The 25,690-nt window shown below is 38.8% G+C and overlaps 2 protein-coding genes across 2 annotated transcripts in view; both read right to left on the minus strand.

The window, feature by feature from the left end:
• Positions 1–4,279, minus strand: part of dmrt2a (doublesex and mab-3 related transcription factor 2a) — an 8,430-nt gene extending 4,151 nt beyond the window's left edge. The window contains 3 exon segments of the mRNA XM_077715146.1: positions 1,517–1,619; positions 2,781–3,188; positions 4,195–4,279. Of these exon segments, the coding sequence (XP_077571272.1) occupies positions 1,517–1,619; positions 2,781–3,176 (499 nt within the window). The 5' untranslated portion in view covers positions 3,177–3,188; positions 4,195–4,279.
• Positions 4,280–13,359: 9,080 nt separating this feature from the next.
• Positions 13,360–17,169, minus strand: dmrt3a (doublesex and mab-3 related transcription factor 3a). The gene is made up of 2 exons (XM_077715287.1): positions 16,777–17,169; positions 13,360–14,303 (listed from the first exon to the last, which is right to left on the minus strand). Exons 1-2 carry the CDS (start codon positions 17,147–17,149, stop codon positions 13,360–13,362), a joined length of 1,317 nt encoding a protein of 438 aa, XP_077571413.1. The 5' UTR covers positions 17,150–17,169.
• Between the last annotated feature and the right edge of the window lie 8,521 nt (positions 17,170–25,690).

Below are 25,690 nucleotides of genomic sequence, written 5' to 3' on the forward strand. Positions count from 1 at the left end.
CACCCAACCACTAAATAATTGACCGCAAATTAAATTATTCAATCTTGGAACATTTGATGTGAAAACTATTTAAATCTATAAAAGTATCAATATTGAATATTCGATTGCAAAAGTAATGATAGTTTCTTATTAGCAAACATCAGAATTGTTTTAACATAGGGTAAATGTTTTCTTTTGTACTTCCCGTGATAAAAATCAAAGATATTGTTTTAATTATTGTCTCATTTTCTGAACCGCTTTATCCTCATTAGGTTCGCAGGGAATGCTGAAGCCAATTCCAGCTGTCTCCGGGGACACCGGGAATCGGTGGCCAGCCAATCATTGGGCACAAGGAGACAAACAACCATTCACGCTCACACTCATACCTCGGGAGAAATTTTGAGTGGCCAATCAACTGAGGTACCATACATCTTTTTGGAATGTGGGAGGAAACCATAGTACCCGCTAAACACTCGCTCCACAGGGCCTCTCTGTTGTAATTCATGTTGTTAGCTAATTGGGACGGCTTGGCATCCAAGGCGCTAACGCATTGGCCTCGCAGTTCTGGGGTCGTAGGTTCGATCCCAGGTCGTTACTCAATGTGTGGACTTTGCATGTTCTCCCCGGGCTTACGTGGGTCTTTGCTAGGTACTACAGTTTCCTCCCATATATCCAAAAAACATGCAGGGTAGGCGGGTTAAACGCTCCAAATTACCCCTATACTTATGAGTGTAAGCGAGAATGGATGTCTGTCTCCTTGTGCCCTGCAATTGGCTGGCCACTGATTCAAGGTGGCCCTGCCTGGTGCTTGTAGTTAGCTGGGATAAGCCTCAGCACCCCGGTCATGTTTCTGATGAGAAGTGGTTCAGAAAATGAATGAATTTATGAATCAATTATGGCTGCCATTGATGACGATGGTTGTCCGATTCCTTTTGACCATGGAGGTATGAATGCATTTGTTTTTTCACCACTCCCAGTAAGGGATTGGATGTCTGGTATGGTCAAGATTCCTTCAGTTTAAATAAATTTAATGTCTGTGTTTCATCAAGTCAGGCAATGTGTTATTTTTGTATCACTTCCAGTTTATTTTCTGATTTTCTGGGGTTTACTTTCTGAACAGTGTTCATCAATACTAGTTGATTTCAGGTCACTTTCTGATTATTTAGTGACATTCCTTTCTCTCTTCATTCACATTTTTGGGTTTGCGGGTCATTTCAATATCAAGTTCAAATTGTTGGTATTGTGACAATATATATTTCTATAAATTTGCATCATTTATACATTTGTGTTACACTTGAAGTGAACTTTTCTAAGGCGAGAGTTTGTTAATGAAGCATTTTATCAATGGCAGTCTTTGAGTTAATCCATATGAATACGTATATTACAGATAATGTCTTTCTCTCGCAAAAAAAATTGAATTTGGGTTTAAAGACACTTTTTGTGCTGAGAAAAAAGATGTGAAGAATATTAAAAATACTTCTTTGTATAAACTCTGGTTTTGAAATAATTACTAATTTTTATTTTCTTGTTGTTTTACCTTCAAGGATGCTTTTGGCCAGCAGAGTTGACGGGCGAACATGTCTCTGATAAATGGTCCTCCTCTCAGCTGGAATTTGTTTCCCCGATAATCCTTTTTTGTCCTACATTAAAAAATAAAATTAAAATACAAATTTGTTTCAGTTCAGGTCACATTTTATGACATCAAAATAATAATTATCCTCATTAAATGTAAAAGTACAATAAGGAAAAGTGAAAATGTGTGACACTAAGGACATCTATAATCTATACGCTCTGTAAAAATGAAAGGGATATTTTCTTGAACTCTCGGCTGCCATTGACGTTGTTAGAAGTTCAATCTATACTTGGACTTGAGGGTGAGGGTGGGGTTCAGGGTGAAAAATTATTTCAATACAATTGGATTAAACATGTACAGTTGCGGTCAAACGTTTACATACACTTGTGAAGAACATAATGTCATGGCTCTCTTGAGTTTCCAGTTATTTCTACAACTCTGATTTTTCTCTGCTCGAGTGATTGGAACCGATACTTCTTTGTCACAAAAAAAAAACATTCATGAAGTTTGGTTCATTTATGACTTTATTATGGGTTAACATAAAAAAAGTGATCAAATCTCCTGTTGTTGTCCTCACAAGGATCTCGGGTGTATTTCTTTATGTATTGATAACTTTATTATGATTTAAATTTGAGTATCTACGTGTACATTTTAGCAATATGTAATTTTAATAAGACATTATATACATATATAGTATATAAATGTATCCATATCTTCGATGTGAATTTTATTTCCTCATCTCATGTCATTTTCTGAACTGCTTTCTCCTCATTAGGGTCGCGGGGGGTGCTCGAGCCTATTCCAGCTGACTTTGGGCCAGAGGCGGGTGACACCCTGAAGTGATGGCCAGCCAATCGCAAGGCACAAGGAAACAACCATTCACGTTCACACTCATACTTAGGAGCAATTTAGAGTGTCCAATCAGCCTACCATGGATGTTTTTGGAATGTGGTAGGAAACCGGAGTACCCAGAGGAAACTCACGCAGGCCCGGGTAGAACATGCAAACTCTGCAAACTCTGGTGGACCGACCTGGATTTGAACCCAGGACCCCACAGCTGCGATGCCGACGCCTCTACGCATGTATTACTAATAAAATAGCAATTAGTAAAAAGGGAAGAATTTAAAGTGATTATAATCAATTTAAGAGGAAAATGAAAGCTTCAAGTTTTTTTTCCCCCTGGCAAACAGATCTCATTGAAGAGCATGACGTGTTGGTTATTGCTTACCTCCGTTGCTTGCTGCCTGCGGAGCGCCACCTGCGCGGCCATGACACGCTGCCTCTCCACCACCAGCAGGCAGTTGGCGCACTGGCAGTCCCTCCAGCGACAGAATCGCTTGTGACCCTTGAGGCAGGACACCACGCCGTGGTTGCGGCAGCGTGCACACTTGGGCGTGCGGCTCAGTTTACGCTGGTCGCCCAGGCTCAAGCCTCCGGCCCTCGGGCCAGGCCCCGGCCCAGGCTCAGGCTCCGGCCCGGGCTCCGGCTCTGGCTCGGCTGCCTGGGCGTCCCCATCGTCGTCACGCGGGTTGCGGTCGTTATCTTCCTGCGCACGCTCGATCAGCTTGTCGGCTTCTGCCTCCACGCTTTCCACGTCGATCTCGAACTCACAACCCTCCGTCATCTTCACAAGCGCCTTGCACATAAAAGAAACAATTTATAATAATAAGTAATTGTGTCCCACTCATTTATCACTTTTGACAAAAAAAAATGCTCAACCCATAGATATAATGTAAGGGTTGAGCGTTATTTTTTTTGTGTGAAAAGTGATAAATGAGTGGGACACAATTACTTATTATTATAAATTGGTTCTTGGAAGAATAATTTAAAGTTTTGTTTGTGTTATCATTATGGAATTTACAATAAAAGTGATGAATTTTATTTCAGAGCATGGATTAAAATTCACTACTTTTATTTGCAGTCTCTCTGTACATTTTAAGACGAGTGGAAATTAGTCAATATTGACAACAAAACGTTAGTGTTTTGAACGATGAGGTGTGAACATAAGTATGGGTGATAATACTTTTGAAACATCCTATTATACATTTATAGAAAATAGGAAACCATATTATCAATTAGTATTGAAAAAAATCTATAGCCAATCTTTTTTTGTCCGTTTATAGGTATATGGATAAATATAATAATTTTACAGTGCTGTTTTCAGTTTTCCCTTTTAAAACAAAAATGTGACGCAGTACTATTCAATAATTTTATGGATAAAACTCACTATGAAGTAATGCCAATTTAAATGTGATGTAAAAAGCATTGAATTGTTCTACAGAAAATACATTTGCCTTGCTTAATGAAGAAATTAGGATCTTTAGTTAAAGGGATAATAAAATAGAGAAAATTCTAATTAATACGTTTTAAGGTCGATATAATAATTTATGTAATAATCATACTATCAGAATTCTTCTAGAAGATCAAATGTGGAAAAAGTGCCAGATTCTCATAAACATTTGACGAATTAACAAATCATTTTGGAAAGGTTTATATATTTCCTAGAAACTTCCTGAGAAAATACAGCCATAATAAATTTTCTTTTTAAATAGATTCGAATTGTTCAAGCTAAAATTTAAAAAGAAATAAAAACGTGTGCCCTGCCTCGAGTTTAGTAACATTCAGTGATCAAAAGAGTTTACCTCAAAGAATTGATGGTCCGTTTCCAAGGGCTTTTCTGCCAGCAATCGCTTAAAAGCCGTTAATTGAATGGACAACCTGCAGCGTTGCACAACTAAAGTAAGTTTCATCGTGGAGCGCCAGGTCACCGCGAATCTGCACCCAAGCCACGCCCCCCAACTCTGATAGGCACTCTCTCGAGGCCTAAAAATCAACCAATAGGAAGCATCGTCGGCCTGGGAAATGTCAATTTTGCTCCTAAAATGCGCCCTAATATTTATCGGGAATTAAGTTCTTCAGGTTTTACCAAAAAATAAAAAATAACAATACTGTGATTAGCAAATAATGTCATCAAACTGCCTATTTTCTTAAATGCCAAAACAAATCTTTTCATTTGTTGTTTTTTTATACAGAATTTGTCCTCACGGGGTTGCTAAAGTCGATTTCCGCTGAATGAAAGGACGAGGAAATGTATACATTTGGGTTCTATTTTTCTCATCGGATCTCATTTTCTGAACTGCTTTATTCTCATTAGGGTAGCGGGGGTGCTGGAGCCTATCCCAGCTGTCTCCAGGCAAGAGGTGGGGGACACCCTTAATCAGTAGCCAGCAGATCACAGGGCACAAGGAGACAGACCACCATCCACACTCAAACTTAGGGGCTATTTAAAGTGTCCAATCAACTTACTATGCATGTTTTTTGGAATGTGGGGGGAAACTGGAGTACCCAGAAGAAACCCACACAGGCCGGAGGAGAACATGCAAACTCCACAAAGGTGAAGAGACCTGGATTTGAACACAGGATCTCAAAGCTGTGAGGCCGATGCATTAGCCACTCGCCCGACCAGGGCGCCATAGGTTAAGTTTTTTTTTTTCTTCCAATATGACTATATTATGGGTGGCGAACAAACAGCTTACGTCAAAAGCAGCATTAAAAAATGTAATCTGCCAATTTATTTTTAAACATCATTTTTTAATGGGCCCTGATGAATTTGAGTATGTTTTAAGTCAGAATAAAAATAAGAGAAACATGAAACAAGGCAAAGAGCCATAGTATACACAAAATATGAAGCAAAGAGCCGCATTTATTTTGGCCAGGATTCGCATGCGGCTCGTGACCCCTGGGCTTTATGATTATACGATTTTTATTTTACTTAGTATTGTATTTATTTGCGCCTGTGTGTGTGAGTGGGGGGGGGGGGGCAGGGTTTGTTAATTGTATAACTACAAAAAAAATGTTTCTTTAAATTGGCCCTAGGTAGGATTGTGAGCATGTATGGTTGTCCTTTATCTCCTTGTGCCCTGCGATTAGCTGGCCACCAATTCAGGGTGTCCCCAGCCTGGTGCCCGTAGTTAGCTGTGTTAGGATCCAGCACCCCCTGCGACCCTTGTGTGGATAAGTGGTTCAGAAAATTAATGAATGAATACATTGTCACTTAATCTTGATTTGGCCTTTTCATTTAGTTGACAATAAAGTTTACACAATACACATTAGAAGTGTAGTAATGTCGTTTGATCAAATAGATGAAAAAGCAATAATTGAATTGAATTAAACGCTTTTATTGTCATCATATGATAATAATGAAATTTAAAGCTCTCAACACCTAGTGCAGAAATAACAACAACAAACGGGAGACAAAGTTGGAAACCTTCACGTGGTGTCTCCTGAGAGGCCGCTCGCCGCGGCCTGCGAATTCCAACAAATACCACTCAGAGCTGCCAACAAGGAACGTGGCACCCTACGTTTTTCATCCAGCCGGAGACATTTGACTGCCCCTCACCTCCGACTACCCCCCGGATGAAATAACCCGCGTTCCAGTGGCAACTCTAGCGCTATCTGAGGGCAATCCTCAGGCGCTTGTAGTGCAACAACAACAACAACAACAACAAACAGACAAATAAGTAATCAATAAATAAGAACTCACTCAGATTCAGACTTCCAACAAGTGGAGATTGATCACGTGGTGTCCATAGTACGGTGAAAGCACCACCGCGAAATCAGGTGAAGTGAGTGGTTAGTGTGTCGGCCTCACAGCTCTTGAGTCTGGGTTCAAATCCATGTCATGTCCACCTGTGTGGTGATTGCATGTTTTCCCCGGACCGGCGTGGGTTTTCTCCGTGTGAGTGTGTATAGTTGTCCGTCTCATTGTGCCTTGCGATTGGCTGTACACCAATTCAGGGTGTCCCCCAGCTCTGGCCCGGAGTCAGATGGGATAGGCTCCAGCACCCCCCACGACCCTAATGAGGATTAAGTGGTTGATGGCAGATGAGATGAGATATATAGTATAAAAATCACTTTTATATAAAAGTGAAAGATTTTTCATCTTTTTACATAAATTTACTGATTTTTTTCTTAAATGTCCCATTTTTAGGTTGACTCTTTTCCAGCCAAGCAATATGTATATTCTTCAAAGAATGTTTTGTTCTAGTTAGTAAAAGGGCATTTATTTCTTTAACCACACATTCACGGCAATAGAAATCAAATTCATTTTGATTGCTCCCCGTCAAATTTAATTTGAAATCTATTGCCCTTAGAGCACCTGTGTCAAAGTGGCGGCTCGGGGGCCAAATCTGGCCCGCCACATCATTTTGTGCGGCCCAAGAAAGTAAATCATGAGTGCCGACTTTCAGTTTTAGTTTCAAATTCAAATAAAGAGTATAGATTTATTTTAAATTTTTTGATTTTTCCCCCTTTTAAATCAATAATTGTAATTTTTTTCATCATTTTTTTCTGTTTTTAGTTCAAAAATCATTTGGTAACATCTAAAAATATATTTTAAAAAAAGCTCGAATAAACATAGTTTTAGATTTATAGAAAACTGAATAGTCAGGTCTTTTAATCCAGTTCTTTTAATCCATTTATTAAAAAAAAATCTAAATATTATATCTAAAATGGTCCGGCCCACATGAAATCGAGTTGACGTTAACGCGGCCTGCGAACCAACCCGAGTCTGACACTCTCGCCTTAAAGTTTTATAGAGCTTACATTGGATTTTGTCAGTATATGTATAATCGCTATTATGTATCGTAATGTAAATAGGAAAAACAACTATGTAACAAATATGTGACAACTCTAAACCTGAGACACTAAAGTGTGCAGTCTGTATTTATCTGGGGTCCTAACTCTTCCTCCATGTGTGGAATTGGGGGAGAGGGAGCGGGATCTATGGGGCTGAAGACCTGCAGGTGCAGCTCGACTCTCCACTTGGTTTCTTAATTTACGGCGGGGGTTAGCATGGGCCACCCTGCCCCGCAGTTTCCCGGCCAAGAATGCTTTGATCCGACGGGCCCGGGTCGCAGGGATGCGCTCGTCACCGGAGTACGGACACCTCCAGGTGTAACGTGTTCTCTGTGGCTCATTAAGGACCCCTGGGATGATACTTTGAAGGAATTCCTGGAATCTTTTTTCTTTTTTAAGTTACAATGGCAAATGTGGGACAGCCTGTTAAGTCCTTGAAGGTCTTCTGGAGGTCCTGATGGAGGTTCTCAATTTCCTGGATTCTCCATAAAACTCGACCCATAAGGGCAAAGTCAGGTTTTACAGTGGAACATGCTGTCTACGAGCAGACCTCTGCCTGGGTTTCACAAACCGTTTCCATCTAAAAAAGCTGGATTGCTAATAGAGTTCCTCCCCTGGTAGTCATAATCTCTTTGCCAAGAATGGGGAACCCAATAAAAACTGACCCCAGACTTATTTGGGGTCAACCTGAAGATACAGAATCAATGGAAATTATGGTGAATTTTGACTCTTGAGAGCCACAAACAATTCATTTTTTTCCAATGTTATTTCTTGTGAGCCATACTACAAATTTAAAAGTCAAAATACATACATGTAAACCAGTGCCTTTTCAATTTTTGGAGGAATTTCACCACTTTTAAAGTGGAAAAAAATTAATATTTTTAAAATATTCTTATGCTGTTGCCAATCAATGATGTATTCCAGAAGAGTCTACAGAGAAAAAAAATAAGATTAAAGCCGTTCTAGATGTTGTATCTCAATTCTGTTACCAGCGGTTTCCATATTTTAGCTCACAGCTTAGCAAAGAGCCACATGTGGCTCCCAGGCCATAGGTTCCCTACCCCTGATTTAAACCAAGAGTCTCCGACTCGAGTGGGTTCGCGGGCCGCATTAACGTCAATTTGATTTGATGTGGGCCGGACCATTTTAGAAATAATATTTAGCTTTTTTTTTATATATAAGTGGATTAAAATAACTGGATCAAAAGCCCTAACTATTCCATTTTTTATTGATCTAAAAGAATGTTTATTTGAGCTTTTTTTTCTTATAAAGGATAATCTCTTTAATCATTATGTCCCATATTATAGCGGAAAACAGAAAATATTTTTATATATTCTTAGATTTTACGAAATAATTTTTGAACTAAAAACAGAAAAAAATGGTTAAAACATTACAATTATTGATTTAAAAGGGGGAAAATCGGAAAATGTACTATACATCTATACTCTTCATTTTAAATTGATCCTAAAACAGAAAGTCAGCACTCATTATTTACTTTCTCGGGCCGCACAAAATGATGTGGCGGGCCAGATTTGGCCCCCGGGCCGCCACTTTGACTCCTGTGATTTAAACCATTTAGATATCATTTTGCATGGATTGCGGAGTCATTCAAATCAGTTTTTTTCTTGATTCCTAAAAAAAATTCCAGGTTTTGTAGATGAAGCAATTAGGATTAGGAGACAAACAACCATCAGCACTCGCAATCATATTGCTACCAAAGGGAATTGAGCCCACACCTACCTATATTGAAGTGAGGCGAGTGAACCTGTAGACCACAAGGCAGTTAAATTCAGAATTTTATTTGCTATAAATGAGTGTTAGGGCCACTCAAAGCAATAAAAACAGGCATACGAGAATAAAATTTCAATATTATTCGATTTAATTTTAAATATAACTACATTTCTATTTCTATGTGACCCATTCTAAAATAAAATTTAATGACAAATTCAACATTTGAGGCCCAGAAACTGTGTGAATGAATGAATACTCAACATTATTCATTTCAAGAGGGGTGGCGCAGGAGCGCATCTCGTAATTTTACGTAAAGTTACATAAAGTTGTAAATTCCGAACATCCATATGTTCACGACTCTCTTTCCAAATTGATTACCGTATTTTCACGATTATAAGGCATTATAAGGCGCACCCTCAATGAATGACATTTTTCCATATATAAGGTGCACTGCATTATAAGGCGCACTGTATTATAAGGCGCACTGTCTATTTTGGAAAAAAATTAAGACTTTTAAGTGCGCCTTATAGTCGTGAAAATACGGTAATTGCTATTGACTTCCAGGTATGAAGCACTCACTATGCAGTCACCTCTAGAGCCAGCCATTGTTGATGTTTTGGATTTTTTTTTGTAAAAATCTTGCAGTGGGGGAGGAGCTATATGATGGGAGATTTTGTAAACTAAGATGGCATCTGCATATTTAACAGTATTGTTTCAGTTCAGGCGTTTGTGTTTTTATAATATCCGACAGTGGTGGTTTTTCGTTTTAGTTTTTTTCCATATATAAGGCGCCCTGGATTTTAAGGTGCACTGTCTATTTTGGAGTAAATTTAAGACTTTTAAGTTGCAGCTTATAGTCGTGAAAACACGGTATTACTTCTATTGCCGTCAGTGCTACTGAAACATGATAATTGAACGTACTCTCACAAACACTGACAATAGCTAAACTTAAGCCTAACATAATTGGGTGAAAAAGCAAATGTTGAATTATTTTCTTTTTAAAATGCGCGAGTGAATTTGTGTTGGGACTGGACTTAATCTGTGAAAGTTCACACTGTTGAAATGACACTTGACTCCGTTTTGTGGTCTTGATTGAAAGAGCATGCAGCATCTTGCTGGAAATGTCCTGCTGTGAAGGAGGAGTTGGTGCACTGTTATGGTAATTAGTCCATGATTGATTAGCAACACATGCAGTTAAGGATTTAAGCAGACGTCCCGAGTGACATTTGTCTCAAGTGCTTTGACACCTTTACCCGGCAACCACTCAGAATTAAACGCCCAACACACTGCCTTAACTCCGATCATCCTGGGGTTTTTTTGTACTTTTGCTATTTATACACGTGTTTTTGTTTTCAACTAAACATGAGAAGTGATCCATTTGTTGATTTACAACATAATGACTATTATGGGTCTCTATTTGCGGCAAAATGTCGAAACCTGCGTGAAAAGTTTCCAAGTGTCATACCTAAGTCAAACACTAGATGTCAGATTCAAGCGGGTGATGTACGGACACATGCTTTGCAAACAGATCCCCAGCAGATGGCGACATTTATCATCTTATCTAAATAAAATGACTCCAGGGATTCCCTAAATTTATAGCAAGCATAAGTGAGCATTTTGGTCAATTAAATAACCTATTTTCTCTATTTAACATGAAGTATTGTTATTCTACATTGTTTTTCAGTACGTTTATAAAATTATGAAAAATAAATGCAAATTGACATGAATTGAAGGCCTTTATTGTCATCATACAAGTATAATGACATTTAAAGCTTCACCATGAAATGCACAAATAAATAATCTATGAATAAGTAATAACTAAATAATGAATAAATAAGCCCGGCAGTTGAGTGGTTAACGCGTCAGCCTCAAACTCCGGGACCTGGGTTCAAATCCAGGTCAGTCCACCTGTGTGGAGTTTGCATGTTCTTCCCGGGCCTGCGTGGGATTTCTCCAGGGTACTCCAGTTTCCTCCCACATTCCAAAGACATGCATGGTAGGCTGATTGGACACTCTAACTTCCCCTTAGATATGAGTGTGGCCGTGAATGGTTGTTTGTCTCCTTGTGCCCCGCGATTGGCTGGCCACAAATTCAGGGTGTCCAGCACGATCCTAGTGAGGATAAAGCGGTTCAGAAATGTACATGTACAAGATAAGACATTAGGTCCTCCTAGGTGCAGAACTTAAATTCATTTTGCGTCACTTTCTCTTGATGTTAATACATTTTGAGTCATGTGAAATAAACTGGTTGTAGTTCCCAAAATCATTTGAAAGGCTTTTATTTTTTCACCTGTCACTAAACACATTGGTTACCATTGCGATCGCTGCCAAGTTGCCAATCCTCCCCTTCACCTACCACCCACTAGGGTTATAATAGTTTAGTTTTCTTTAGATCAGATTAGATTAAACTTTATTCATCTTTGTTTATTAACTACTATTATTATTTCTTTAAATCTAATTCAGTTATTTCGTTATTTTTTGTATTGGTTCTCTTTTTTGGTGTGGAAATTACTTTTTGTAGTTTTTATTATTTTTAGCATTTGTTTTAGTTTTTGTGTATTGGGTTATTTGTCAGGTGCAGGATTTTTTTTTACAGGATTTTTAAAAAAAAAAGGAGAAATAATAACCTACTAAGATTACATTAAATAAACTTTCATTTTAAACACTATCTTAACATACCACATTTTAAGTTGCTGTCCTGAAATAGCCAGCAATTTAAAAGCATACATTACTAAAATAATACAACCTATTCATGAGTCATATATCTCATTCTTGAGAGCCGTAAGAGTCTCAGGTAAATCTGAGAAAAAAACATGTACAACCCACCTTTTTAAGCTTCTCAAGCTTTTCAAACGGACTTTTAAATTTATGTTTTATTCTCTTTTGAGAAGACTTCCAAATACAGTACGAAATGTTCATCTTACAAAACGTATCAATGGGAAAATTTATGAAGTTGTGTTACGCAATGTCTCAAAAATCTTACAAAACGTAAATGCCCTTGTAGTATTATGTATTTTAATTTGAAATAATGCGATCATATTGCTCTCCCATTGGCAGTCTCCCAACACCTTGCTGACCACCCATTGGCTATCTGCCAACACCCTGCTGGCCTCCCATTGGTGAAGAGGGAGCTGCATCTCCAAGATCCTTTTCATGTGCCTCCAATCCTCGCTCATCAAGATTTCAAAACAGGGTTTCACAAGTTTTTCAGAGTGTGCTTGATGCAACTTCACACAGTTCAATAATAAATAGAAGAAGCAGATATTGTTATCTAAGTGTTCACCAGTCATGCTATCAGCAGGTTTGAAGAAATTATGAAAGCTCATCAGTTGTCGGCAGACTGATATTTCACCCAAAATAACATCATTTTAAGTTATTAAATTGTGCGTTTACATGCATGTGGTGTTTTTCTCATCTGCAAAAGCTGTCTTCTTCTCATTTTCCTTCCACGAACTTCACTTTGCCACGCGTTCAACCTGCCCTTTCAACCCTCCCTTGGTTACGATAGAAAGACAAAAGCAAGTGGCTTATATTGGTAGACGGGTATAAAATACAGTGGTGCCTCTACTTACAAATTTAATATGTTGGTTTCGTAACTTCAATTTTTTGCAAGTACTGTCGCATTTTGCATTTATATGCCCTGATTCGTCACAAGGTCCCCAATACTACTCACGAATCCCCATAAAGTACAGTGTTCCCTCGGTTCTCGTGGTTAACGGTAGTTAATCGTCACTTGATTTCTGCCAAGCCCTTTCATTCAAAATGGATAAAACTACGGCCCGCGGGCCACATCCAACCCGCTAGGCCTTTTATTCCGGTCCACCGACATTGTCCAAATAATGTTTTTTTTCCCCCCAAGATGGTGCCGTCACGCGGAAGCCAGTGGCAGTAGCTCTGTCCACTCTTGTTTGTATTTCGTGTTTTACAGCCTTTCTATCCTTTTTTAAATTACATTTTAATATTTCTTAATATATTCCTTTTTACTTTACTTTGTACTTTATACTTTTTACTTAAATGATGAGTGATGATTATGCCAATACTTTAGTCTTTTTTTTCTGTTTATGTTTCATATGTACTGTTAACGGATGCAGTTTTTTTATATGTATCATATCTTGGCCCATCTGTCAAAAGTCAATGTGGCCCCCGGGCCAAAAAGTTTGCCCACCCCTGGTCTAAACAAATGAAGTCTTTTTGCTATATGATGCAAAGGTCTGTCTACATGAGTTGCATCACCATTTATGATCAAGTAAAAAATGTCGAATTGAGACATGACATGTTCATGACTGAGTTCTCAAGAAACATTTGACACAGTTTGTATTTAGTGCATTTTTCTTTTATTATTCACACTCAATACATGCTCAAAATCATGACAACATGCTAATAAGAAGTAGACGAAAAAACGTATACATTCACGAGTGGTGCTTGTTTATAGAGGGAGTTCATGAGTTCATTATCCGCGAATCGGCCGAATCCGAGCGTTCCTCGTAGTCCTCGTCGGGGGAGTACAGTGCCCCCTTGGCCCCGGGCCCGCAGCCCTCCCCCTCCTGGATGCCACCACGCGGCTCCTCAATGACTCTTGAGTGGTGCTGATGTAGCAGCGAGGCCCCCCGGAAGACGGACCCACCGGGGGCGGTGGCTGGGCCGAAGGGTGACACGTATTGGGCGGCGGCGGAGCGCAGTTGGTACTGCTGTTGCAAGGCCACCGTGTTCCACAGCGTGACATCGTTGTGCACCAGGGCGCCACCTGGACCCCTGCTTAGGGAGTTGCGCAGCACAAGTGGGTAGCGTGGGTGCTGCAGTGGGACCCCAAGGGTGGATGCCTCGGACGTGAAACGCAGCGAGTCCGGCACCCTGAAAGCAGAACCCACCGACCACTTGGCAGAGGATGTCACTGGGTGGTAGGAACCCAGGTTGTGCTCGAAGGGGTGCCCGCTGGGCTGAAGAGCCATGGGGTCCAGATGTGGCTCAGTGTGCGGGTGTGTGAGCCCTTCCGGACCTCGGCTGGACAGTAGCACCTCAATGGCGCCCACCAGGTCCCCTCCGCAGCCACGTAGGATGAGCTCTAGAACAGGCGCTTTGTGGCCTGGGAAGATCTTCTTGAGGACCTCTAGGGGTGGTCGGTTGGCTCTGAGACCCAAGGGTAGATTGACAGAACCAGCCAGACCCTCGATGAGCACCCCCCGGCCCCCGGGACTGGCAGGGCTCTTTCGGGGACTTTCAGCCTTGGCCTCTTTCTCTTCTGTGTGGCTATCCGAGGGCTCCGGGGTGAAGCAGGAGTTGGGTTTTGATGTTTCCGGGGAGCTGGCCTGGTCGCGGTCCTGTTCGCAGGGACTGTCCCCCGTTTCGGCACCAGACACATCCCCGCTCTCGTCCTCGGGACTTTCTGCAAAATAAAAGCATTTCTTTTTATGACTATTTATAAATGTCTGTTTATACATGTGTTGTATCACTATTTGAGTTGGAGTGGATGTACATCACAGTTGATGGTAACCAATATATCAACGTGCCTATAAGCCCTTTATTATTTTCTTTTTACTAAATAGTTTTTTTTTCGATTTTGAATACATCATATTAATTACATATTTTTTCAAAATTTTGTATAGCAACAAGTGACCAAACAACTGACAAATGTATTTTTTTCTGCTAGAATTAATGCAATATAGTTTTTTAAACTCTTCATACAAAATGTTCATTTAAAAAGTAAATAATGCATATTGTACATATTGACTTGCATGTCTATTTTTTATCATAGCAATGTATTTTAAGCCATGTCTTATTTTTAATCTTGTTGTGTTTTATTTTTTTATTTTTATACATATTTCTTCAGTTCAGTTCATACATTAGAATAATTTACGTTTATATAGTGCTGATTGTGTCAAAACAAGACTTGTTGCCAGGCAGCATTTTATATTGGTTGCAAGAAATATGTAAACAACTTTATCGTTTTCATCTACGGTTGATGTCATTTTTTACACCTTTGGAATGGAATAAAAACGCCATCTATTATAAAAAAAATACTACTACTATTACTACGACTACTACTACTACTACTAATAATAATAACATATTGTTGCAATAATGTGGCATTAAATCGTACTTCTGCTGTGAATTCAAATAAGTTTGTCAATTGATCTAAAAGGACTGAGAGCAAATTAATCTTCGTTTTTCCGAGTTCAAATTGATTGGATATCTATCACCCTCAACAGCAGCCAGCTACCTAATAATAAGAATAGATAAATATCAAACAAGATATGCTCTTTTTAATAGTATTTGACGAATTACCTGAATAAAAAAGCTGATCAAGACTCCATATACGCAACTCTAACAAAAAATATTTAATTATTCTAAGCCTTGCTTAGATTCCACAAGAAAAACGTGTTTTATTTATTACAATGTGACAGAATATACCCTCGTGGTTTCCACTGAACCATATATTGAGATAACTTAGCATATTAAAACGGCCTTAGAATTACGTGAGTGAGATTAAAACCGCAGATCCATTTTTACACGACTATTTATTTCACATCCGAGCCTGAAATCATTTATTTCAAATATTTTTTTCACATTGTTTAATATAAAGTATATACTGCTAATATAAAAACAGTTAATTGCCACGTCTCTTATTGGCAATTTTCAAAGATGACAATGCCATTTTATTCATGTAGAGTTGTGCTATTAAAAAATTCTTCAACTTCTATCGCTGTACAGTGTTGGCCTAAGTCTGAGATGTATTTTGACATTATTTAAATACGAATCAAATACGTAGTAGTGTGTAATAGACAAATGCACTATTTACGAAATACGATTTTATAAATATAGACTTGAGCTGAGGATAAACATACAAGAATAATAAATGCCATGCTACAATATCATATTACAGTTGGCGTTGCATGAATCTGAACACAAATGTATATTATTTTTAGCATGAAGTAGTCATTAAATCTTTTATATCAAATGTCTTTTACATAAAATGCTGTAATAATAGTTGAAATTATTATTTTTTACAAGGTATTTGAATGCACATTAGTAATTTCCACCAGGACAGAAACTGTGTGTCATTTTAAACGACCAAAAAAGAAACCGTTTCATGAATAAATGAATGAAACCCTTTCCTTCTTAATACCACACTTTTTCGTTGTAATATTACTCCCCTTATGATGACATTTATGAATATTTCAAAATATGATGCATTATTTTTGTTAAAAATGTTAAATGTTTCCTTCTTAATATTTACCATTTTTAACCACATGTGTTACAAAAGACGAACCGTATATATATATATATATATATATATATATATATATATATATATATATATATATATATATATATATATATATATATATATATATATATATATATATATATATATATATATATATATATATATATATATATATATATATATATATATATATATATATATATATATATATATATATATATATATATATATATATATATATATATATATATATATATATATATATATATATATATATACACACACAAAACGATGAAACACATTTTTTTTAAATTCAGCATCACGCTCATTTATTTATTTACTTATTTATTACCTATTTATCAATTTATTTATGTTTAAAATCCCGTGTCTGTATTTTCACCCTCTTTCTACTGTGACAGTGAAATTCCCCAAATACGGGATGAATAACGTTATCTAATCTAATCTAAAAAAACACCTAAAAAAACTGCATTAATAGTGAGCAGCATCAAATCGTCGAAAATTGAGCGTAATAACACCATGTTAACTAGTTTAAAGCGTATGAATTTAAGGGAACTACTGTCAAAAGAATAAGGATCCTTTTCAAAGTGGTGCAAAAAAGTGAGAGATGCACCTCGTTTTTCCTCGGCACTCTTCCACCTGGCTTCAGGCTCCCCGGCGGCAACCGTCGTTACCGTGGCCGCCGCCGAAGCCCCATCTGCGGGCACCACCCTGAGAGCCTCCGGGATGAGGCTGTCCAGGCTCTCGTTGGCCTGCTGCCGGCGCAGCGCCACTTGCGCGGCCATCACCCTCTGCCTCTCGATTATGAGAATGCACTTGTCGCAGGCGCAGTCCTTGAAGCGGCAATACCTCTTATGGCCCTTCAGCCACGACAGCACGCCATGGTTGCGGCAGCGAGCGCACTTGGGGGTCCGCTGCAGGGGCGCCCGCGCCGGCTGAGACACCGGCGCGCCCACGTACAAGTAGGGAGAACCGTAGCCGTTCATCGTTTACGTCGCCTTCCGACCATAAGAAGAAGAGGGATGAGAAATGAGGCGACCGGGACTTGTACGGCTTGGCGTCCGTCCGTGCGTGCGTGCATGCGTGAAAACAAGGGGGGGGGGGGCAACTTTCAACACGCCCACCCGTCAATCCTGCACGGGGGTGAGACGCAAGCAATGACAATCATAATTAACAGTTATTTAATCGGTTGACTCATGTAAGATTAATTGATAAATTTAATCGATATGTGATTCTTCTTATTTGCAATTTTAAAGTTTACTTGCCTGACTTAAGTGTGGGTAACCGCAAGTTTGATTCACGCTGGTGGCGGAATATAATTGGGTATGCAGATGGTTGTTTGTCTCTGTGTGCCCTACGACGGCCTGGCGACCAGTCTGCCTTTCGCCTGAAGATAGCTGGGTTAGGCTCCGGCAACCCCCGCAAGCCTTTTGAGGATGGGCGGCATGGCAGATGGATGGATGGATGGATGGAATTCTTACCCAGTGTGAATCAATTGGATGTCTGTCTCTCTCTGTCAATAGCTTTGAAATAAATATTGTCACTAGCTAACTAACTAAATTACCAATAAAAATACAAAAAATATTATGATCGAACCAAATAATTTCTGATTTATTGATCAAAGCAATAGATGAATTGATTGGCACCCCATAATGCCCATTCCATTTGAAGTGGGAGAGTGGCAGTCTATGAATTTGTATCAATGAGACAAACACGTGAAAGAGTCACAAATAGGTCAATTCATCCACAAAAATTAAGAAAAATATTGTTTTAAAGTAAATTACGGATAAATCAATATTTTTATGATTATTTGGTAATATCAATATTGGACTCATTGGCTGACATCCAAACCTTCTGAAGTGAGAGGACCTTATCCTTTCTCTAGTATCCTCCCTGTTCAAATTGATTGCACGTCTTCAAGTGGCAAACTCTTTTCAAATCACCACACAAGGATGATTGGCTGTCTATCATTGTCAATGGTAAATCAACATTTAATCTATTTGAATAATTTTGAATTTATTCTATCAATTCTAATACTGGCAGCCTCATGGATTGGAAATAATCTGTTACTGCACTGACACATGATCATTGAGGGTGAATGAATCCAAAATACACTAATCTGCTGACATAATTCTGCATGAATTGATTAATTAATGTAATCATATTTGTAAAAATTAATCATGCTCGTCCATTCAAATTGGATTTCTGGTGCCACCAAAGGCTCAGAAACGTGAGTATTATCAGTACACAAGTCACAAAAACACGATAAATATTATAAAATATCGAATTTACTCATGCGGCTCAGAGAAGCGGTTAGCACATCCGCCTCACAGTTCTGAGATCGAGGGTTGAATCCCCGGTAGGTTCTGACCTTCCAAATTTTCATGTTCTCCGTGGTCTGCATGGTTTTGCTCAGGTACACCAGGCTCCTCCCATATCACAAAAACATGCATTGTTGGCTGATTGAAACCCCAAATTGTCCCAGCTGTCTCCGGGCCCGATGCAGGGGCACAAGGAAATGGGGAACCATGCACACTCACAATCATACCTAGGGGCAATTTATTGTGTCCAATCAGCCTACAATGAATGTTTTTGGAATGTGGGAGGAAATCGGAGTGCCCGGAAGAAACCCACGCAGGCCTGGAGAGAACATGCAAACTCCACACTGGTGTACAGACCTGGATTTAAACCCGGGACCGCAGAGCTGTGAGGCTGACGTGCTAACCATTCACGTCACGGGGCCTCGATTGATCTCCAAAAATATTTTTTTTGATAGTCGAAAAGTATTTTTCAGTTCTTTTGGATCCTGCAGGTGCAACGTGCTCAGTGTTTGTGTATTCGAAAGGAATACCGTCCGAACAGGACTCAGTTATTCTGCAACGAGAAACGATTAGCAATACTCTATACCGCAACTAATTAGTTAATTAGAACATAAAGTTAATTGCCAATGTACCCCCTTATTTCACATGTGTCAAAGTGGCGGCCCGGGGGCCAAATCTGGCCCGCCGCATCATTTTGTGTGGCCCGGGAAAGTAAATTATGAGTGCCGACTTTCTGTTTTAGGATAAAATTAAAATGACAATCAATAATTGTAATTTTGAAATCATTTTTTTCTGTGTTTTTAGTTCAAAAATCATTTTGTAAAATCTAAAAATACATTTCAAAAAAGCTAAAGTAAGCACTGTTTTATACCTATAAAAAATGAATATTTAGGGGTTTTAATACAGTTCTTTTAATACATTTAAATAAAAAAATCTAAATATTATATATAAAATAGTCCGGGCCACGTGAAATCAAGTCGATGTTAAAGCAGCCCGCGAACCAACCTGAGTCTGACACCCTTTTCTTATATAATATCAAATAGATCCACTGTGTTGTAAATGTAGTTCAAAGTAAGACAATCTTATTACCAGCAAAAGAATTGGATGTCTATCAATGGAAGATAATAAGTTAAACATGATGAAAAGATAATAAACATCTTCTTTAGCCATAACAAGAGCTCATTTCTGTTCCATTCATTAATTTATATTTTTTATTATGTTTGTATGAACACTTAATGAATCTATTAATTGGTTTATTCATTAAAAATAAAAAGTTTTTTTAACAAATGAAGATAGATTATTATGCAGAGACCAAATGTTAATATTGTAGCCAATATGACCCAAAATGTGATCTTTGAGGAGGCCAGCTTGAAGATAAGGTTGTTGATGTTTTTTAATTGCTTTAAAAATAACCTTTCCCTCTCTCTTCTGTTCATAAAAGTGGACAAACACAAGAAATCATCTTCCACCAAGATGTATTTTTTCCATGCAAGTGTGGCCCGCACTGCAGGGAATACAAACCTCCTAATGGAGGCCATTGAAACAGAGCGAGGGCTTTATTGAGGCACATAAAGGGATGATAGCGAGACAGGGCAGGGCAGGGCAGAGAATCAAGTGGGGCCATTAAGCTTTTAATTGGAAAATGGCCCAGCACGCTTTCAAGGTGACTAGGCGGGTCTGTGCGGGCTGTTAAACACTTGAACGGCCAACCGGCCTGCCTGAATGCCGGCAGCAAGACACCATAGAACTACATCCTGGCCTTAAGCGTGCGTGTATCCGGAAATAACTGCACACCAGAGAGGCCATTCATTTTTTTCATTCTTTTAGAGAAGTTCAGTTCTTAGAGTCTAAGATGAAAATGTTAACCATGAAATGGTCTAAGACAGGGGTGTCAAACTCCCTTTGGTCTGCGGGCCGAATACAGCTTAAATTGAGATCAAGCGGGCCGGACCAGTAAACTCATTGCAAAATTACATAGAACTAACAATAAGCCCACTTTTTTTCCTTCTAGTTAGTCACTAATACTAATAATTAGTGCAAAGAACGAGTAAATTATCAAAATGTTTATTCACAGAACTTTCCTTTTACATTATGAACAATCTATTATGAACAAGAGAATAACATAAGAACATAAATAAATGTAAATTCATGTTGTCTGCACGTACTAAAACACTGCGGATAATACAAGAACTACACATTTTAAAAGAAAATTCATATTTTTTATACAATGCAGCTTTCTACCCGGGCCGTACCAAACCACCAGACGGGCCGGATCCGGCCCGCGGGCCGTATGTTTGACACCCCTGGTCTAAGACAAGGGTGTCAAACTCAGTTTGGTTCCCGGGTCACCTTAATGGCAAATAGATCTCATGTGGGCCTTACTTGTTGCCATTGACGGCGCTCGACATCTACTTCATTTTGAGGCGAATGATGGAAAGTGCCTCAAAGTCAAAATGGGTTGGACGCCGAGCGCCATCAATGGCACAGCCAGTTTAAGTGAATTGGACATTAGCAGGCAATGAGTTAATTCTGTAACACTTGATCTTTTCCACTTACATTTTAGGATACTGACAGATCAATTCTGGAAATTTTTGGATTATTCCCAACTGGTTTTTAGGGACTTTCCCTGGATGCTTCTTGATCGTTTGTCGTTTTCTGCTTATTTTGGAGCATTTGCGGGTTACTTTCTGTTGTTCTGGCTGTATTTTCAGTTTTTTTCCCCGTTTGGGTGTATTTCCAAGGTTATTTTTGGTTTTGTGGCATCCTTGTCGGAAAATGAAACCATTTAATTATGTACGTACAATGTGAAAGAGCTACAAAGTGCTCTACCTGGAGGCCTTCACAATCAGTTCTGCAGGCCCTGGAGCATAATTTAAGCGTCAATAAAAATGTTGCTTTAACCAATCAGATTTTGATTTGGCGAAACCAAGACCTACATGTAATCACTTTCAGAAACTATGATTGGCTAGAGATAGAGTATACTAGCCACCGCTAGCAAGCTGTATCTGTTGCGAGCTGTACATGCAAATCTATTTTTGTGTTGATTTAATAGCAGTTTTGTCAACCAACAATGTCTGAAGGAGGAGAAGAAATTGATTTGGGTGCAGATTTACTGTCAAAGCCATTTTTAAGATGGACTTTTCAAGAAAAGATGAACATCATCAACCCCGTAGTGGGTGTCGAGTGGAGCTACAGCTCAGCGAGAAAGTAGATATATAAAGTGATTCAGAAAATGAATGAATCAATTATAATTACTTTGTTTTTATATTATTTTTATGCAATTATAGATACATTAATGAATTAATACATTGTTAATAAAAGCGAAATTAATGAAATAAATATGAATTAAAACAGAAATACACAGTTTTTTTCCCTCATAGTATTTAACTTATAGCATACGTTGGACCTCTACTAGAGATAAACCCCATTCACATTCATTCATTTGCTACACCGCTATCACTTCAAATGGATCGGACGTCTAATAGTAACAAAATTATTTCAATTCACAGCAAAAGGATGATTGGACACCACATGGTTAGATCATGATAGGTTCAAGTGGATTGGACTCCAGATATTGGACCACAGACAATGACGCAACACATGTTGACAGTCAGTAAAGTTATAATTTCAGGCATATACACTTTTAAGCTCTGTGGAACAACAATAGTGATATATTCCTGCGTGTGAGATTTTTAAGTAAATGCGATGATCACAGAAAAAAATTATGCTATTACCTCAAGGTGCCACTGTTCATTTGTTGTGTTTAAATGTGGTCAATTTGGACGCACGTTAGAATAATGGGGTCTATTTCCTTCCTAACCAATCAGGGGGAACAGCCAAAAGACTGCCGAGGTGACAGTGATTAGAGGACGCTGATTGTGGGGCGGGCCTCCTTGTCACAGGGCAGCAGATTTACGTCTCTCTGGGGAACAAATATCATCCGTGTGTCTCAATCACCTTTCAAAACATGCTAGAACACCCCCCCCCCTTCCCCCATTGCCCCCACACTACACATAAACAGACACACACACACACACACACACACACTCATACACACTCAAACGTTACCCAAAGGATACCCAGACAAAAAAATAAATAACGCTGGAACACCAAAAACAAACAACACCAAATGACTTTTCTTCCTGTAATTATATTAAATAAATATGGTCAAATTTGTGTTTAATATGTCAACATGCTTTCACTATCTTTTCTAAGTTTGAAAGACAATATTCTTATATTGGAACTTTTGTTGAAAATTAATGATTAATAATGAGTTGCAATGTTTTGAATATTTTGCACATTTTGTAAGTTAACCAGTTTTTAAAAAGGGAAACTGATTTCTTAGCAACGTTTGCCTCCCAGTTTAAATCAAATAAACATGTACTGTTGTCAATAGTAGACAATGGGTTGATTTTGGGACACTTCCCTGTTATTTTTTTTTTGAGTAATGATGGGTCAATCCCGGTATATTTTGAGGATAATTCTCGTTGTTTTGTGGGCATTTCAGGTTAGTTTCCTTTTTTGGGGGTCACTTTCTGATGAGTTTGGGTCGGCTGATTTCTTATAATCCCTCGAATACTACAGTTAATGCAGCCCCGACATGGCCCCGATAAACGAAAAACCCTGAAGTAGGATCACCGCCATTATTACAACCCTAATACATGTTTTTGTGCCTTTACAGAAATCAAATAAACATGTACTGTTGTCAATAGTAGACAATGGCCATGTTTAGATGGTTGTATGTTTTTGCCCAAAAACTGGTTTTACCTTGATTTTGTATGTTTTTTCAATGTGCTACTGTATTTTCACAACTATAAGGTGCACCGCATTATAAGGCGCACCCTGAATTAATGACATTTATTCCATACATAAGGCGCACTGTATTATAAGGCGCACCCTCAATTAATGACATTTATTCCATATATAAGGCGCACTGTATTATAAGGCGCACTGTATTATAAGGAGCACTGTATTATAAGGCGCACTGTATTATAAGGCGCACTGTCTATTTTGGAGAAAATTTAAGACTTTTAAGTGCGGTACTTGCTATTGACTTCCAGGTTTGAAGCACTCACTACACAGTCACCTCCAGAGCCAGCCATTGTTGATGTTTTGGATTTTTTTGGTATAAAATCTTGCAGTGGGGGTGGAGCTATTGTGATGGAAGATTTTGTAAACTAAGATGGCATCTGCATATTTAACAGTATTGTTTCAGTTCAGGCGTTTGTGTTTTTTTAATATCCGATAGTGGTGGTTTTTCGTTTTTGGTTTTCTGTTTTTTCCATATATAAGGCGCACTGGATTTTAAAGCGCACTGTCCATTTTGGGGAAAATTTAAGACTTTTAAGTGCGCCTTATAGTCGTGAAAATACGGTACTTGAATTTGAAAAAGCGTAAGACAGGCAACATTTTGGAAAAAAAAAGGTTTCTGCCATTGGAAATGATTTTTTTTTTAATTAAAAATTTGGGTCGCACTCGTGAATCCGAAATCTAAACACAAAAGCACCCTTGTAGTTAAAATCATGGTGAAACACGACGTTAAAGTTTGAAGGTGAAAAGAACATAAAAAGCCACCAGGAGGCGTCACATCAGGACAAAAAAAGGCAATAGCAGACACTTTGTTCTCCCCGTGATAAAACAACCTCCCATATCAAAAGTCGTAAAAGTGCCGGCCGTAAAAGCCAATCTTGCGTAAAATCCAATTAAGTCATTATCTGACTGATTGTATCTTTAATTGAAAACAGAAGTGACAGTAAATTTGTGTGATATATCAGAATCAATCGATACTAGCGTCGTCGCTGATTTATGGTGGCGCGGTGCTTATAGGTAACTCCACATTCTTCTCTCTAAAACCACTCGGGGATGAAATTAAGAGTAAGTGCGTTTCATAAAAAAAAAAATAGAAAGAAAGAAAGAAGAACAACAAGACGGCGGTGTTATTGATTCCAGCAGATGGGGCGCGACCCGCTGAGTGTTAGCACAAAGAACACTATTCTTTGTTTTTCCGCCACTCTCCATCATTTGAAAGCCACAAACCAACTTGTAGCTACATAAACTTTAAAAATTGAAGAAAAATGTTTTGGAAGAAAGAAAAACACAGCATGGAAAATAGCTAGTAACTGTGAATTATTGTGATGAGTTCTTTCATTGCTATTGTTCTGGATAGTGGAAATGAGTTTGGCGCAAGAAGGCGTCCAATCCATTTGAACTCGGAGGTTCATTTGCTGCCAACCCTGCTTGTTCAAATTCATTGGACGACTATATCAGTCAATGCTAGCTGAAGTGTACATACAGCTGTTTTTTTTACATTATCCACTAAAAATGTCCCTCTATATGTTTTGCCTCAGCGTTTTTGGTCAAATGTGATCACAAATTAGTTCATCCTTTAACAAGCAAATGCCTAATTTGGGGCGTTTATTTATCTTAGTACAGTCTTCCCTCCATTATACAAAGTGACCCTACTTAGCGATTTTTCAAATATCTCGGCCATGTCTGGTGTACATAAACCACGATATTCGAGGAATTACTGTATTTTTCATTATCATTCATATCATCCATCCCGCATATCTTCGGAAGGATCACTAGAGCCTATCCCAACTAACCGCGCAAAAGGCAGAATACACCCTAGCCCGCTCTCTAGTCACACGTAGGGCATGAATAAGACAAAAAAACATTTGCAGTCAAAATTATACCGCCAACGTGCCGGAATCCATCTCACACTTGTCTGCGCGAGTGCACCGAGGCACCATCAGGTGGCTTACACAGTTCCTTTGCTGTTTGTATTAATCATTAATGTATTTCCATAATTTAACATATTTAAAGTGATGAAAAATATCAATAAAAATTAAAGAACAAGAGCGGCCCAGTGGGTTGAGTGGTTAGCGCGTCGGTCTCACAGCACCTGGGTTCCTGGGTTCATATCCAGGTCTGTCCTCCTGTGCGGAGTTTGCATGTTCTTTCGGGCCTTCTTTGCTTTTCTCCAGGTACTCCGGTTTCCTCCCACATTCCAAAAACATGCATGGTAGGCTGATTGGACACTCTAAATTGACCCAAGATATGCGCGTAAGCGTGATTGGTTGTTTGTCTCGTTGTACCCTGCAATTGGCTGGCCACCGGTACAGGGTGTCCCCCACCACTGGCCCAAAGTCAGCTGAGAAAGGCTCCAGCACCCCCCAAAACCCTAGTGAGGATAAAGCAGTTCAGAAA

Source organism: Stigmatopora nigra, chromosome 4 (genome assembly GCF_051989575.1).
Source record: "Stigmatopora nigra isolate UIUO_SnigA chromosome 4, RoL_Snig_1.1, whole genome shotgun sequence".
Lineage (NCBI taxonomy): Eukaryota > Metazoa > Chordata > Actinopteri > Syngnathiformes > Syngnathidae > Stigmatopora > Stigmatopora nigra.

Bases quoted from the DNA above. Each gene is read 5' to 3' on its own strand.
- dmrt3a (XM_077715287.1), bottom strand. From the start codon at position 17,149: ATGAACGGCTACGGTTCTCCCTACTTGTACGTGGGCGCGCCGGTGTCT. The intron at 14,304-16,776 runs GTGCATCTCTCA...TTTATTTTGCAG, and splicing joins GAGTGCCGAGGAAAAACGAG to AAAGTCCCGAGGACGAGAGC.